This window comes from Pongo abelii, chromosome 20 (assembly GCF_028885655.2).
Source record: "Pongo abelii isolate AG06213 chromosome 20, NHGRI_mPonAbe1-v2.0_pri, whole genome shotgun sequence".
NCBI lineage: Eukaryota > Metazoa > Chordata > Mammalia > Primates > Hominidae > Pongo > Pongo abelii.
The window spans coordinates 63544776-63559167 of NC_072005.2; the positions used below are offsets into that span (position 1 = coordinate 63544776).

General features: G+C 43.8%; 1 protein-coding gene across 25 annotated transcripts in view; it reads right to left on the bottom strand.

Annotated features, from left to right (window-relative positions):
• Window positions 1-598: 598 nt before the first annotated feature.
• The window catches only part of PEG3 (paternally expressed 3), a 54263-nt gene continuing 40469 nt past the window's right edge, over window positions 599-14392 (bottom strand). For 19 of the 25 annotated variants that reach the window (XM_054539185.2, XM_063720344.1, XM_063720342.1 and 16 more), the window contains 6 exons: window positions 14057-14143; window positions 13220-13303; window positions 12109-12212; window positions 9050-9152; window positions 8196-8288; window positions 599-8028 (listed from right to left, as the gene is read on the bottom strand). In XM_054539185.2, the coding sequence (XP_054395160.2) occupies window positions 4136-8028; window positions 8196-8288; window positions 9050-9152; window positions 12109-12212; window positions 13220-13303; window positions 14057-14143 (4364 nt within the window). In that variant the 3' untranslated portion in view covers window positions 599-4135. Of the gene's footprint in view, window positions 8029-8195; window positions 8289-9049; window positions 9153-9325; window positions 9390-12108; window positions 12213-13219; window positions 13304-14056; window positions 14144-14392 lie in introns of those variants that run through there. The other 6 variants (XM_063720346.1, XM_063720348.1, XM_063720347.1 and 3 more) reach the window with 3 other exon arrangements.

Consider the following 14392-nt stretch of genomic DNA (forward strand, 5'->3'; position numbering starts at 1 on the left):
GTTCCAGTTAGCAAGCTGGTTGAAAAGCTCTGATCATTATGGAATCACAGGCATGTTTAAAAATTACTCTCAGGGATGACAACCTACTGAATTGCATGGGATGTTTCTGGTGGGAAAGTCAGGTTAAAGTATGGTTAATGAACTTGGGGGAAAAACAGTACAGAGATGACCCACTCAGGATAATTACCTTTTAACCTCAGGCAAGAGTCAGGAATAAACACCTGAGATTCTATAACATAGTATTAACACTTTTATGTTAAGGGTTTATTATTGTCTGTGATTATGTTTGAGAGAATCTCACATTTCCAATTAAAAATGCCCACTCAAGTAACTAAGATGTACTTGTGGTCATTATCAACTTTAAAAAAATTGTTGGAACATATGTTTTAGTTTCATAAGGGCAGTTACAAATGTGAAATCAAACAGTATTTAAAAATCCCTTAGAAGTAATTGTTGAAATAGATAATACTTAAAAATTGAGTAAGATTTGCAAACCAAACTTTTTAGGCTTAAGGAGGGACTAAGCTTCTGGATTTATAACTCTAACAAAATAACATATTTAACAGCCCCAAAAACAAAACAGACAAAAGAGACTGAGAAATATTTATTTTTAACTTTATTTTTATTGTTGACACTATTACAGATAGATAGAATGACCACAACCATATTAACAAACCAAAAACCTGTGCACAGAAACAAGATGAAGGAAATGTATCAAGATGTTAACCACACTCTTTGGATGGTGAAAACATGGGTGAGTTTCTCTTCTACATTTCTGTAACTTCAAAGTTTCTATAATGAACACATTTCATATATAATGGAAATATATGTAGTAAAGGTGGACTACCAAAACACTAGAATGATGACCTTTCAAGGAAACCGAAACAAAATAACCATAATCCCACAACAACCACACAACTATTTCTTGTTTTCCATCTTTCTTCCCATCTTTGACATTTATGCATACTTATCATTAACACCCTAATAATCACAGACTAGTGCACAGATCAAGATGTTAACAGTTAATTGTTGTTGGGTGTTGGGAATATGAGTGAATTTTCTTTACTGAATTTCCAAAGTTTTCTATGAGTATGTATTATATTTGTAATGGAAAATACATACATAAAATTTATTACCAAAACACCAAAGATTATATAAGGAATTTGAGACAAAATAGTTAACCAAATTCCCACAACGACAACACTGTTTTAGTTATTTTCCACATCTTTTCATTTTAGACTTTATGCACACATATTTAACACTGTTATCACAAGCTTGTGCACTGAAACAAGATGGAGGAAATAGATCAAGATGTTAGCAGTAGTTGTTGGGTTCTGGGAATATAGGTAATTTTTTAAAATAATTTACTTTATTTTCTAATTTTTCCTCTGGGTATGTATTATGCACACAATGGAGACATACATAATACACTGTTATCAGGACATTATTATAGGGAACATTTGAAAAAATTAAGGTGAAAGTATTTAACCATAATTCCACAAAGGTAACGTAACAGCTATTTTGAATATACATTTTGACACATTTATAATCATAAACCTGTGCACAGAAACAAGAATAAACAAGATAGAGGAGAGTATATGTCTTTGGATGGTGGGGATATGATTTTTTTTCCTCCACTTTTCTGTATTTTCCAAGTGTGTGATAATGAGTTCAAATTATGTTCACAATGAAAATGTGATCATAAACTTTTTAGTAACACTACCATAAAGAACATTCAAGAAATACAAGAAAATAATGCTCAACTATAAGCCTACAACAACACCACAACAGCTTTTGACTATAAGCATATATATTTTTTAAACAGTTATAACTGTAGTATAAATATACTTTCGTGTCCTGCTTTCTCCACTTAATGTTCTGTAAATATATTTCCACGTTGCTACATAACTCGTGATTATCATTTTTAAACAGCTGCATTAAGTGTCCACAGATAGGTTTAAACAATCATTCTCTTGTTTACCATTTGTTACTACCTTTTCACTAACTGAAGGTTGGAACGGATACCCTGACTCACGGCAAGTTGCTTTCTGAAAAGGGGCTACCACTGCCAACAATGGTAACACCAAGTAATGAACCCACAAAGTTCACCCCGACATCAACACTGATTCTCGTTTCAAGAGTCCTCTTCCCATGTAGTACACCTCACTGCCCCTCAGCTTTCCTGATGTCCGTTCCAACCTCAGGTCTTCCTATGCAGCCAGCCCTCACCTACACCATATCATCAAAAGCTCCTTTTCCAAACTGCTCAGGACACCCCACTCAATTCATTCTCAGAAACCTGGCCTTCTACAGTTCTTGCCTCTGGTGTTTTCTTCTGTCTGTCTCCTCTCCCCTCCTAGATCTGGTGATATATTAGGACTCCCTTCTTTGACTCACTCATTTCTGCTTCTTGCTCTCGGCTCTACAATCTTCCTAAACTTTGACACTCCCTGCATCTTTGACATACTTCCAAGCCCTAATCCTGCAGATCCAGAAGAGTAAGATTCAGACACATTTCCCCCAGTGGGTACTTTAATTTTGCTTGTTCAAATGATCTACACTTACATTTTGCAAATCTTTTTTTTTTTTAATTTTTTGAATTTTATATTTTTTTTCCAGCCAACTCAAGGCCAAAAAAAATTTCTTAATGTAGTTATTATGCGAGGGGGTGGGGGGAAGCAAAGGAGCACAGGTAGTCCACAGAATAGGACACAAGAAACCTCAAGCTGTGAGGTCAATTTGTAATTAAAAGGAATACTAAGATTAGATGAACACAACACTCAGAAATACTCTAGGAGAGCTGAAAAAGAAGGAACAGATGTTAACGAAACAAATTAAGGCTGCTGGGGAACCTGAGTCCATGTTAAGCTTGGGTTGACTGTAAATAATTTTTTTTTTAATGCAAGTTAGACATGGAGTTAGAGGGTCAGATAAATAACGAAGAGAATTAAGTTAGCGATAGAAAGATCTAAGGATACTAGCTCCTGGGCATCTAGGGTGCAAACTGACTTGTGGCAGCATAGGCTGATGCTGCACAGGGGACCCAAGCCATGTTGCTACTTGTCACTTAAGGCAGGAAGCGCACAAAGGAAATGATGAAAGGTCATTAGCCTGCAACATTATTTACAGCATGAGAGCCTCTCCTACGGTTCTCAACCTTCATTAGGCACTACTGTGATCTAGTGATGGTTGTAACCCATTCTTTAAAGGCAAAGATGTAAGATTTACAGGGAAAAGCTTCAGGTTTTATCAATTCACTATCGTCAAACACATATTGAGTTGGTTTAAAAAAAAAAAAAACCCAGAACACAAACGTGTAATATTTTTGCATGAGAACCACTTCAACAAACATAACATGTGGCAACCAATCAATTTGGGTCACAAAAAGCCAATCCGTATATTGTAAAGCCTTACACAGTATTAGGTTCCAAAGTGTTGGTGCAGATGAAATGGCTGCAGAAAGAAGCTAAAGTACTTCTCTTTTCAAACAGTAAAGAGTAAAAGACATGTTATCTATCATGCCTACAGCTTCACAAGACTATTTAAGGGTAAGAAACAAAACGATTACTCAAAAAGATACTGACAGGGTTCAAGTAATACACAATAAATCTTTCTCAGGATCTAAGACACTTAAAAATATAATCAAATTTGTTGCTCTCTTCCTCCTCCAAAAAAAAAAAAAATTCAAAGAGTACCACGTAAGGTACCTCTGCAGAGTAAACCGTAACTGTATATCATGTTAAATCCAAATATATGTGATCACTGTTCTGCCATAATTTGCTATTTTATATACACCTCAGGAAACACTATATATACGTTACACAAGTTTCATTTACAGTTGATTTGGGCAACCTTTGTAGTCTGGAATACTCATAGGGTTTTCTCAATCTGATTACTTGGAAAGGTAAGATGTGTGCTATGGCTTTCTCACATGCAGACACTGACATCTGAAGGGGAAAGCTTAAGACTGTGGAATCTCCACATTCCGTCTCTTTTCAATCTGAGTTTAGAGATGTTAAGTCAGGTGTGTAACACACTAAGGTTAAGTCTCCTACTGACATTATCATTTGAATTCTCTGTGGTTTGGTAAGGGTCAAGTCCTAGGTGAAGGTTTTCTAACCTTTACCCCATGCCCTCAGCCAGTGTGGGTATTCTGGTGTCTGGCGAGGGACAGGCGGTCATTGAAGAGCTGCCCACAGACGTCACATTTGAAGTACTTCTCATCAGCTTGATTGGCACCACCTGTGCTGGTGCTGGCACGTTCGATGTAGCCTGAGCACTCCCCAAAGGCATTTGCAGGCTCAAATATGATCATGCTGGCATGAGTTTTCAGGTGCTCACCGAATGCTGTGCTAGAAGTGAAGGTTTCTGTGCATTCATGGCAGTCATAGTATGGTTCTTCTACCTGAATCTCTTGATCTTCACCTTCTTCTGGGTCTTCAATTCCCACACCGTCAGGCTCATCGGCATCTCCCTCTGGCTCTTCAGCTTTTCCCTCTGGCTCTTCAGCTCTTTCTTCTGGGTCTTCAATCCCTGCACCATCTGGCTCATCGGCATCCCCATTTGGCTGCTCGGCCTCTCCATTTGGCTGTTCAGCCTCTCCAATGGGCTCTGCAGCCTCTCCATCTGGCCCTTCAGCCTCTCCGTTTGGCTCAGCAGCCTCCACCTCTGGCTCAGCAGCCTCCACTTCTGGTTCGGCAGCCTCCACTTCTGGCTCGGCAGCCTCTACGTTTGAGCCCTGAATCCTCAGAACTACTTGTGGAACATGGACATTGGCTTCAACTTCCTGGGCTGCTGCTGCTGCGGCTGCTGCTGCTTCATCTTCTTCTTCTTCTTCCAGATGAAGCTCCTTATGTTTAGTGAGGACTGTGCTATGAATAAAGGACTTACCACAATCCTTGCATTCATAGAATGGTATAGCTCCTTTGAGGGGCTCAGTAAGAAATGAGGTGTGAGTATAGGAGGACCCGTACTCATAGGGCTCATTCTTATGAATAGTTACGTGATCTGCAAGTTCTGCTGGGTTGACGAAAGATTCTCCACAGACCACACATTCAAAGAGTCTCTCTTCGGTTTGACTTCTCTGAAACTCAGTGAGGGCTAAGCCTGGAATGACAGCTTCCTCAGCCATCTGGCTCTGCTCCAGTAAATCATCTTCCCTATGAAGTCTCATATGCTCATTAAGGGCAGAGCTATGAATGAAGCCTTGTCCACACAAAAGGCATCGAATGGCCGACCCAGCAAGAGCAGGATTCCTCTCTGCGGCACGATTCCTCCGTGGCTTCATGGGCAAGAGGGCAATAAAACCATCATCACACCCCTTCATGGAATACAACTGGTCTTGTTCATGGATTCTCTGATGCTCGAAAAGGAATGAGCTATGAATAAAAGATTCCCCACACTTTGGACATTCATACAGCTGCTCTCCAGTGTAATCTCTCTGATACTCGCTGATGGAATGGGTGTGAATTACAGAATGTGTGTACTCCCGACTGTCAACCAGGCACTTCCTGCTGTGGACTTTCTGATGGTCTGTGAGGTCTGTGAGATCTACAAAGCCCAGGCCACAGTCCTCACATTCATAGATTTTGTTATCAGGGTCATTCTTCTGAGGGTCTTCCATGTCTGAGCCTTGAATGACAGGGTCTTCAATTGTCTCCTGACCATGGGTCTCCTCGCCATGGGTCTCCTCGCTATGGGTCTCCTCCCCATGGGTCTTCTCGCCTTGAGACTCCTCTTGGTCATAGATTTTCTGGTTTGTGTTGAGGTCTTTCCTGGTAGCAAAAAATTGTCTGAACTCCTTACATTTGTTCCGTGCTTGCTCTTTAGCATACTGCTCTTGGGCGTAACTTGTTTGAGGGTCAGTAGGGGCCAAGCTGCGAATGACAGACCATTCGTAGTTTCTGCTTCCAGAGGGCTTCTCTCTATCATGAATCTTCTGGTGCTCAGTGAGGTCAGAGCTATGAGTAAAGCACTCCCCACACTCCTGACATTCATAGAGCATCCCTCGAGGGCGAAATGTTTGTTCACCAAAAGGCAGAGAGTGAATTACAGAGGTCTCGTTGCTCCTGTGCTCAATGTATTTCTTTTTAGCACGAGCCTTCTGGTATTCACGGACATTTGAGCTGGGAACAGAGAATTCGCCATCCTTCTTAAATTCACCAGATCCCTCTCCGGGAACACTTTCCTGAGGTTTGGCACGGGATACACTCTGTATGACAGAGTCTTCATAGTTGTGATTCTTACTGCCCCCTTCACAAGGGTTCTCTCTGGCAGGAAGCTTCTGTCGCTTATCATTAAGGTCTGAGATATAAATGGAGGATTCTCCCTTCTCATTAGATTCCACCAATTCATTTCCACTGTGACTTCTTGGAGGTTTGGAAGCCACTAAGCTATGGATAACAGACCTACTGTATTCCCTTCCTCCAGAGGTGCTCCCTCCAGCACGAACTCTCTGATGGTTGATAGCATCGAAGCTCTGAATGGTAGACTCTGCCATTACTTTTGGTTTACTGGGCCCTGCTACACTGTGACTTTTCTGAGCTTCCACGGAGGCTAAGCTATGAATAACAGACCTCTCATATGATTTTGCCTCATAGACATTTTCCTTAGTGGGAATCTTCTGGTTTTCATAGGGGTTAGAGCTAATGGTGAATGCCTTCTCGTCCTCATCACTTTCAAGAGGTCTTGTTATAGTGTGACTCTTCTGAGATTCAGTGAATGGCCCACTATGAATGACAGATTTCTCATACCCTCTGCCTTCAAAGAGGTTCTTTCGAGAATGAATTTTCTGATGCTCACTGAGCTCTGAGCTTTGCATGAAGGCATCCCGGCCATCTGTAAAGTCATAGAGCTTCTCTTTATTGTAAGTTTTCTGACGCCTTTTAAGGGACTGACCAGGAATAAAGGTTTCCTCACACACTTTACCCTTATTTTCAAATGGGTTCCCTCTAGTATGGATCTTCTGATGTTCTTTCAGGGATGAGCTATGAAGGAAAGTCTCCCCACACACCTTACATTCGTACATTTTCTCTTTACCATACATTTTCTGAAACTCATTAAGGGTTGGGCTGGGCCTAAAGGTTTCCCCGCGCTCACGTTCACGTTCACGCTCATTATCTTTGTCATCCCCAAAGTGGATTTTCTGGTGCTCAATCAGGGCAGAACTATGAAGGAAGGTTTCCTTACACACCCTGCACTCATAGAATTTGTCTTTGCCATATATTTTCTGAAGCTCACTAAAGGTGGGGCTAGGCATGAAGGCCTCCTCGCACTCCTGATTCTTACATTCCACAAGATACCCTCTAGCATGAATCTTCCGATGTTCAGCCAAGGCGGCACTCTTATTGAAGGTCTCTCCACAGTCCTTACATTCAAAACGTTTCCCTCCAACCTGACTTTTCTGAACTTCGCTGACAGCCACACTGTGAATAAAGGACTCACCATACTCATAGAGGTTCTCTCTAGTATGCATGATCTGGTGCTCAACAAATTCTGAGATGACACTGAACGACCTCCCACACTCATCACATACATATGGCATTGCCCCAAAATCAACTGGCTGTGACTCGGTAAAGGAAGGGGAGCTGAGGCTGCTCAGGCTGCTCATGCTCATGGCTTTTCTCATCTCACTACCACATTCAAAGGGCTTCTTCCTGGGACAGGCTTTTTGATCGTGAATCGAGCCCTTCCCATCTGTGTCAAAATGATAGCGCCTCTTTCTTTCAAGAACTCTCTTTCTGGAAACAAGGGTTGAATTAAACCTAAAGCCTCCCCTAAATGCATTCCCTTCATAAACCCGCTGCTGGATCACTGACTCCCTCTTGTTCAATGAAATGTCCTTCCAGTTATCATCTGACATTCTGGGGAATCTCTGTGACCGGTCGCTTGACTCCCTTGCTCTTCCCGATTTGGAACTGCGTGACACATCCTTGATGAATTTTTCCATTATCACTCCATGGGAAGATTCATCTTCACAAATCCCCCGCCGGTGGGTTGATTTTTTGGCTTCAGGCATAGTTTTTAGACCTGGAAAGAAACCCCAAATGTAAATACTCCCTAGTCCCCATAAGAAGGACAGTGGGACTTGGAGGGGTGCACCCTTCTCTGATGTTTAGGAATGCAAAGTGTAGAAGGTTCCTTGATAGCATCTCACTGGTTGTGTGGCTCCTCTGTGGGATGTGCCTCCTGCTTACCTCGACTGGTGCTTGGGTAGGCACTTCTCTTGGATCTTGATGAGTGGCCCTGCGTCATGTGGGAGTGGCCATCGTCTTCAGCAAGCTGCACTCCTGGTCACAAGGACAATATGATGCCTCAAATTCAAGTTGAGGACCAAGACTCATCACCATAAATTGATCTTCATCTTTCACTGAGCCACTAAATATGAGGTGGCCCACATCTGATTCCTTGGATGTCAGAAGACATTTGCTGTCTCATTTCCCTACTATCTATTCCCTAATCCATTCTAATCTACATGTAATTCTTCTGACCCCACTCAGAAATGTGTACAAAGACCCCACATATCCCTGAAATCAGTGCATTGTCTTTTAGTCTTCACCTTCTTGTAACCATTTTTTAAGTCCTCTTTTTCACTGGCCTTCTTCCTCTTACCTCGCGACTGCTCTTCCTCCACCCACTCCCTTGAGGCCCCATGGCCTTATAGACCTGCAGCACAGCCAACTGCCCACTACCAACTTGGGCTAGATGTCTTCCAGGAAAGTCCACATGGGAACTCAGGATCCCATCCTGAATGCCTACTTAAAAACCTCCAGTGCTATCACTCTGGAAAAAAGTATCAACTCTTGTGGCAAGAAGCATCTCCCTGCTTGTCCCCACCCTGTACAATGTATCTTTACCCAAAGCCAGAGGCATTTCTTAAAAACAGAAATTTTATCATTTACTCCCTCGTTTGAAATCTTTCAAAGATTTCTTATTACCCTTGACGTCCAAATATATTAATGTGGACTCTAACATCCAGCTTAAAAAGGAGCAAGATGACAAAATGCTCCAATGACTGGACTGGGAGTGACTGAGAGAAGCAGCTGCTTACCGAGGGAGAGCAGCTTCCTGTAGTTTTCCATGTTGTCCTGGATTGTGTTGTGAGGTTTCCTGTCCTCAGCGAGGTCCACCACATTTTGGTAAGATTCAGCATCCTAAAACAGTAAACACAGACCTCTCAATGGAGTCTGTCCCCACTGATGTTCAAAGACAGAATAATGTTGGCGACATGGGAGTTACATATATGAAGTTATATAGGAAGTGCTCACGGTATTGGGGTTCTGAGTGATCCAAGTCAAGTGTTACTAGGGGCCTACGTCGTACCTACCTTGGTGCTACACTCTGAGGCAGATCCCAAAGACGCATGACACATATTCCTTGCCCTCATGCAGCTTATAATTTGGTTGGAGAGAAAAGACTCATGAAACAATTAGAGAACAATAAACAATAAATTGGGGTACAGATAATAAGTGCTAAATGGGTTTTGTAGAGGGACAGTTCAGGGTGGGCCTGAACAGTGTGCAAAGGTTTGTGGAGGGCAGGTGGGGCCTTAAGTGGTGGATGAGATTATGATACATATAGAAAGGGATTGGTGGGAAAACTTAAAACAGACTAAATATCAAACAGGCATGGAGTACTCAGGGAACAGAAAGAAGACACACACATTCAGGCAGACATCTGGTCAAGATGTGACTTAAACCTCCCTCCCGGTTTCTCCATGGCATAGCATGGCTACATTGAGGGAGTCTCCAGTTTGCACAATTTCCAAATAACCCAGGAATAACTGTAAGCCCTGAGGACATTTTTATAATTGCCTTTTCTGTTTTAAAGGATATTTACCTAAAAAGGAATTTCAAAATTCCTCACATTACTGAGGAGAACCTTCTACCAGGATTCTAAAGGACCTTTGCTTATTGCCAGAGGGCTGACTAGAACTGGTTTCAGGGAGTCATGGTCCCAGGAAGAATGGCACTGAGGCTGGAGAGAGACTGGAGGAGGGAGATGGTGCTGTGGGAAGCCCACAGGCTTTGGAGCTGGACAGAGATCAGGGTCAAAGGAGGATTGCACCAATTATGAGCTGTACAACCTTGGGAACGGAAATCTTTTTGAACCTTTCTTTCACGTTCTTCACCTGTAAAATGGGGAGAAGAGCATCTATCTGCTTTGCAATATTGTGGGTGAGGATTTTCTGCAGTGTGATGTCTTGCTTAAATATTAAGAAAAATTATGTAAAGGAAATACAAATGTTTTGATATTAAATCTGCCATAGTTCTATTGCTGGGAAGAGGCATGGAGCAACATGAAAAATGTAGCAAAAAAAAGAGGGCTTGCTGAATAAGCAAAGACAAAGAGGTACGGGTATCTGGGTTTAAGAGGGAAGCCTTATCCATGCACTGCCTGTGTCCTGTCACAAAAAAGCAGAAACAACAACAAAAACTAAGTAGGGCAAGGAAACACAGCAGAGCTTCACAGATAAAATTCTTTTTTCACATGAAAGAAAAAGCACACTTTGATTTAAAATTAAAATCTAGGCCAATGGGCAGCCCTAAATTGGTTGTTCGCTTTGTGTTTGTAATCAACAATGACATCTTAATGCATAAAAACTGCAATCAAGTTCAATGGAAGAGATGCTGTTCTGAAAACAATGCTACTATGGCACAATGTAGTTTTCACAACATGATCTATACATGTGAACAATTAAGAGATTTACACATGAAGCTAAAAGATGAGAGAATTTTCTGTTGTGTACACCTTCAAAATGTAATTTATGTCATTTGCTGCTGGTGTTACCACCATACTGCGTCAGTAGGAATCAATAGCTTCCAGACTTTTAATTATGCAGACATGGGGCTCGGATGCCAATTCTTCACACATTGTCAAGGAAGGGCATTTAAAAAGCAAAACAAAACAAAGCCTAACTACCAGGATACCAGTGGCCAGGCCCACACATGCCTCCAGCCTTCTTCCTATATCCCAGCCACCTGGCCCTTGGTTTAGTTCCTATCCCACAACTTTAGCTGAGCTCTCCCTAATGCCTGGGGTCCCCTCCCCCAACACCTGACCCAGCGTGCTCCTGGCTCTAAATGGCAACTGTTAATGCCTCCAAGACATTTCCCTTCAATCCAAATTAAGGCCCTTGTTACAATTTCTTGTTAACTCTCTATTTTTCTTTGAGGGCACTGAGAATGATGAGCAGTTATATACAACATTTGTGTCACTACTTATTTCTGCAACTGTCAAAAGCTTCTCAGGGCAGGGCCCCTCTCTGTGTTGCTCACTGCTGTGCCCCCCCAGGGCCTAGGCCTGCTATCTGACACGGGGTGGGTACTGATATGTGAAGGAAAAGAAGGCTCAGCCCAGTGACTCCTCCCTTCTTTGAGTCCAGTCAGTGCTGGGGTCCTCCTCCACTCCACCATGTATAAGTGACCCCTCTCCTCCTTCCTAAAAAACAAGCTCAAGTCCCACATTTTTTTTCCCTTCATGAATCTCCCCGGCACATGCTGCCTCTTAAACCACAACTGCCATAATTGTTAACATTTAACGGTGTGCCTACCATGTGCCACGTACTTTATGTATGTGTGTGAGTGACTTTTCACAGCAGCCTTGAGAGCAATCACCATATTCATTTTACAGATGAAGAAGCTTAAATTCAGCTTAGTTGAGTAAACGGCCCAAGGCCACACAGCTAGCAAGTGGCAGAGCCAGGCTTTAAACCCAGCTCCTGTCAGCTCCAGAGCCTTTGTTATCCCTGGCCAGTCTACTCTGCAGACCCACAGCTTTCCTGGCTCCCTCCTGAGGACCAGAAACATCTCCAGAGTCACTCTGCTTCCCTGGCCCTGTAGGGAACAGCCAACGTGACCAACCTACCAAGTGACACACATGCTGAGGGGGCAGGAGCTCCTCTGACCACATGAACGACACAGAAACAGCCAGCAGCAACCTGGGCTACTTGTCACCTAAGGGATGGGCCTGGGCTCCTCCTGGAGTGCTGGGGCTCTCACCCCAGGTGGGACTCTAGGGGGCAGATAAACACACCATCTGGGGAGAGAAAGGCGTCTCTGCCATGAAATGAAGATGGCCTTTCTAGAAAGAGAGGAAACCTGAGCATACCTGAGATCGGGACTCATAAGCCCTGGAGTCCCTGTCGTCATCTCTGTCCATTTCAAAGCTTGTTTTCGCCATCACAGGAAGGGAAAGATCCCGCTGAGGCATCCCTGGGAAGAGAAAAGGCATCAACAAGAAGCAGGGCCCAGTCCATCCTGCAGGTCCCAGGTCTGTCCCACTCAACTGTGAAGCCAGCTGGGGTGTGAGTGTATGAGAGCAAGTGCCTTTCTCTTCTCTGCATTCTGTGACAGCCTCTGAGGAGTCCCATAAAACCAGTGGCCCTACAACAACCCAGACCCAGGGCAGGGCCAGGGGCCCTGCCTCATCCTTCTGCTCCCAGTCTCGGAGGTGGTTCAGATTGTGCCCAAGCTGTGTGGGTCCAGGTGCAGTGCCCACTAGCCTCATCCTTCAGGCACAACCTCTGGGTCTCCCCAGCTGCAATGTGTGACAGGGAGATGGCATCAGAGACCGTCCCACAGGGTCATGGCTCTGAACAATGCCTAATGTGTTATGAACCGTCACTAAATGTCCCTCACTCCTGATATCCTTTTCTTGATCAATTTTAGGGTGCCCTGCTGCCCACAGCAGTGTTCTCCAAGTCCAGGAAGAAGAGGAAATGATTTCCAGCAGTATGGACACCAACAATACACTGGTGTGATGATTGATTCCCTTCCAAATCTCAGGCCTGGTGCTCAGATGTGGCACTTCCCTAACCCTGCAGGAACTCATGGCAGACATTCCTAGTTAACAATATTGTTACAATGTGTTTTTCATTCTCACCTTCTGCCTATGGCACTTCATACTGGTTTTCAATTTCTGCAGTGGCATAGTCTTTCATATAGAAACTTCCAGTTTTTTGTTTTTTTTTTAATGCACCAGCTTAAGAACACTGAGCAAATAGTTTATTTAGGTGGCCAACAGGTCTATGTGGTGAAACCTGTGCTGGTGGTACCAAGCGGAACTTCAAAAATACGAGCCTTGGACTAAACTTTTGGGGAAGCGGAATATACTCCAAATGGAGCAGCAGAAACTTCGAGGCCCTGACACTTTCCCCTTGAACCTGTGCACAGCACATGCTCTATATCTCCTACTGGGAAAGAAAGTGGTTAAGACTCACTGCTTCTTGGGTTCCTGGTGTGGGACCAGCGGTCTCGTGGCTCCATGTCTCTGCTTCTGCCCCTCCGGTCCCAGTCCCGGTCACCTGAGCAGGTGAGACATTCCAGTGGTTAACAAAGCACTTCGACACACCTGTTTTCCCTGCATGTGCACAAACACCCCTCTGGAAAGAGATGCTACCCTCTTCCCACAAGGAGATGGATCCAAAACAGAGAGCTCCAGATTCCCAGGCTCATCTGGTCCCTTCTTTATCATATACCCACAACATGGTTTCTTCAGGCTTTGCCCAAGTGGGGCTTGCTTCCAAGCAAGTTCCAAAGCTCAGTCCCGTAGCTAATCCCCACTTCAGACTCTTTGCTGGCTTCCCAGTTCCTAAGAGGATGAGTCCACATTCAGGAGAATGGACTGCAGACCCTCTATTGTCTGGCAGTCGATCTTAAAGTACATGTTATTCTACTACAAAAAAAACAAAACCCAAGAAAACAACACACACGCCCTCCCTGAAAGCAGTGCTCCCTATAAAAGCTCACTGAGGCATCTTTAATGAACCTTCCTGGGGAGGCTGGGGGTACAGCTGGAAGCAGCCTGTTGCAAATTCCAAATAGCTTTATATACTTTATCGTTGAATAAAACGATATTAAGCATTTAAGATGTCTGTTTAGATATAAAAATGTCTCATTATGACATCAATTAATTTACCCTCTCCTCAGATCTCTGAGTGAAGCTGACCACTCGGGGATGGCGGGTCATCTTCATGGAGGCCCCAACCCACCGTGTCTCCATCTGGAAGCATCTGGCAGCGCCTGCCCATGGGTGACCAGTGGGGATGGGTACTCACCACTGAAAGAATGGACTGAGTGAGGTGGTGAGGACTCTCTTCTGTTCCGGGTCATGTCGTCGTCGCTGGTCACGTCACTGTTGTCGTCTAAGAGGACACCGGTCGCCAAGTTACTATCTCTGGCCCACATTCCCACAATAGTTCCCCCCAATCCCTGAGCCGCATCTCCCTGTCACACACACACATGGTTGGAGTGACCTGATCCTGACATTTCTGACCTCAAAACCCTTCAGTGGCTTCCAACCACTCCTGACATACTAAAAACTGGGTGGGGGAAGCATGGTGGCTGTGACCACCCCGACCTCACCCCCAGACACAAACAGCCAGAAGGCAACC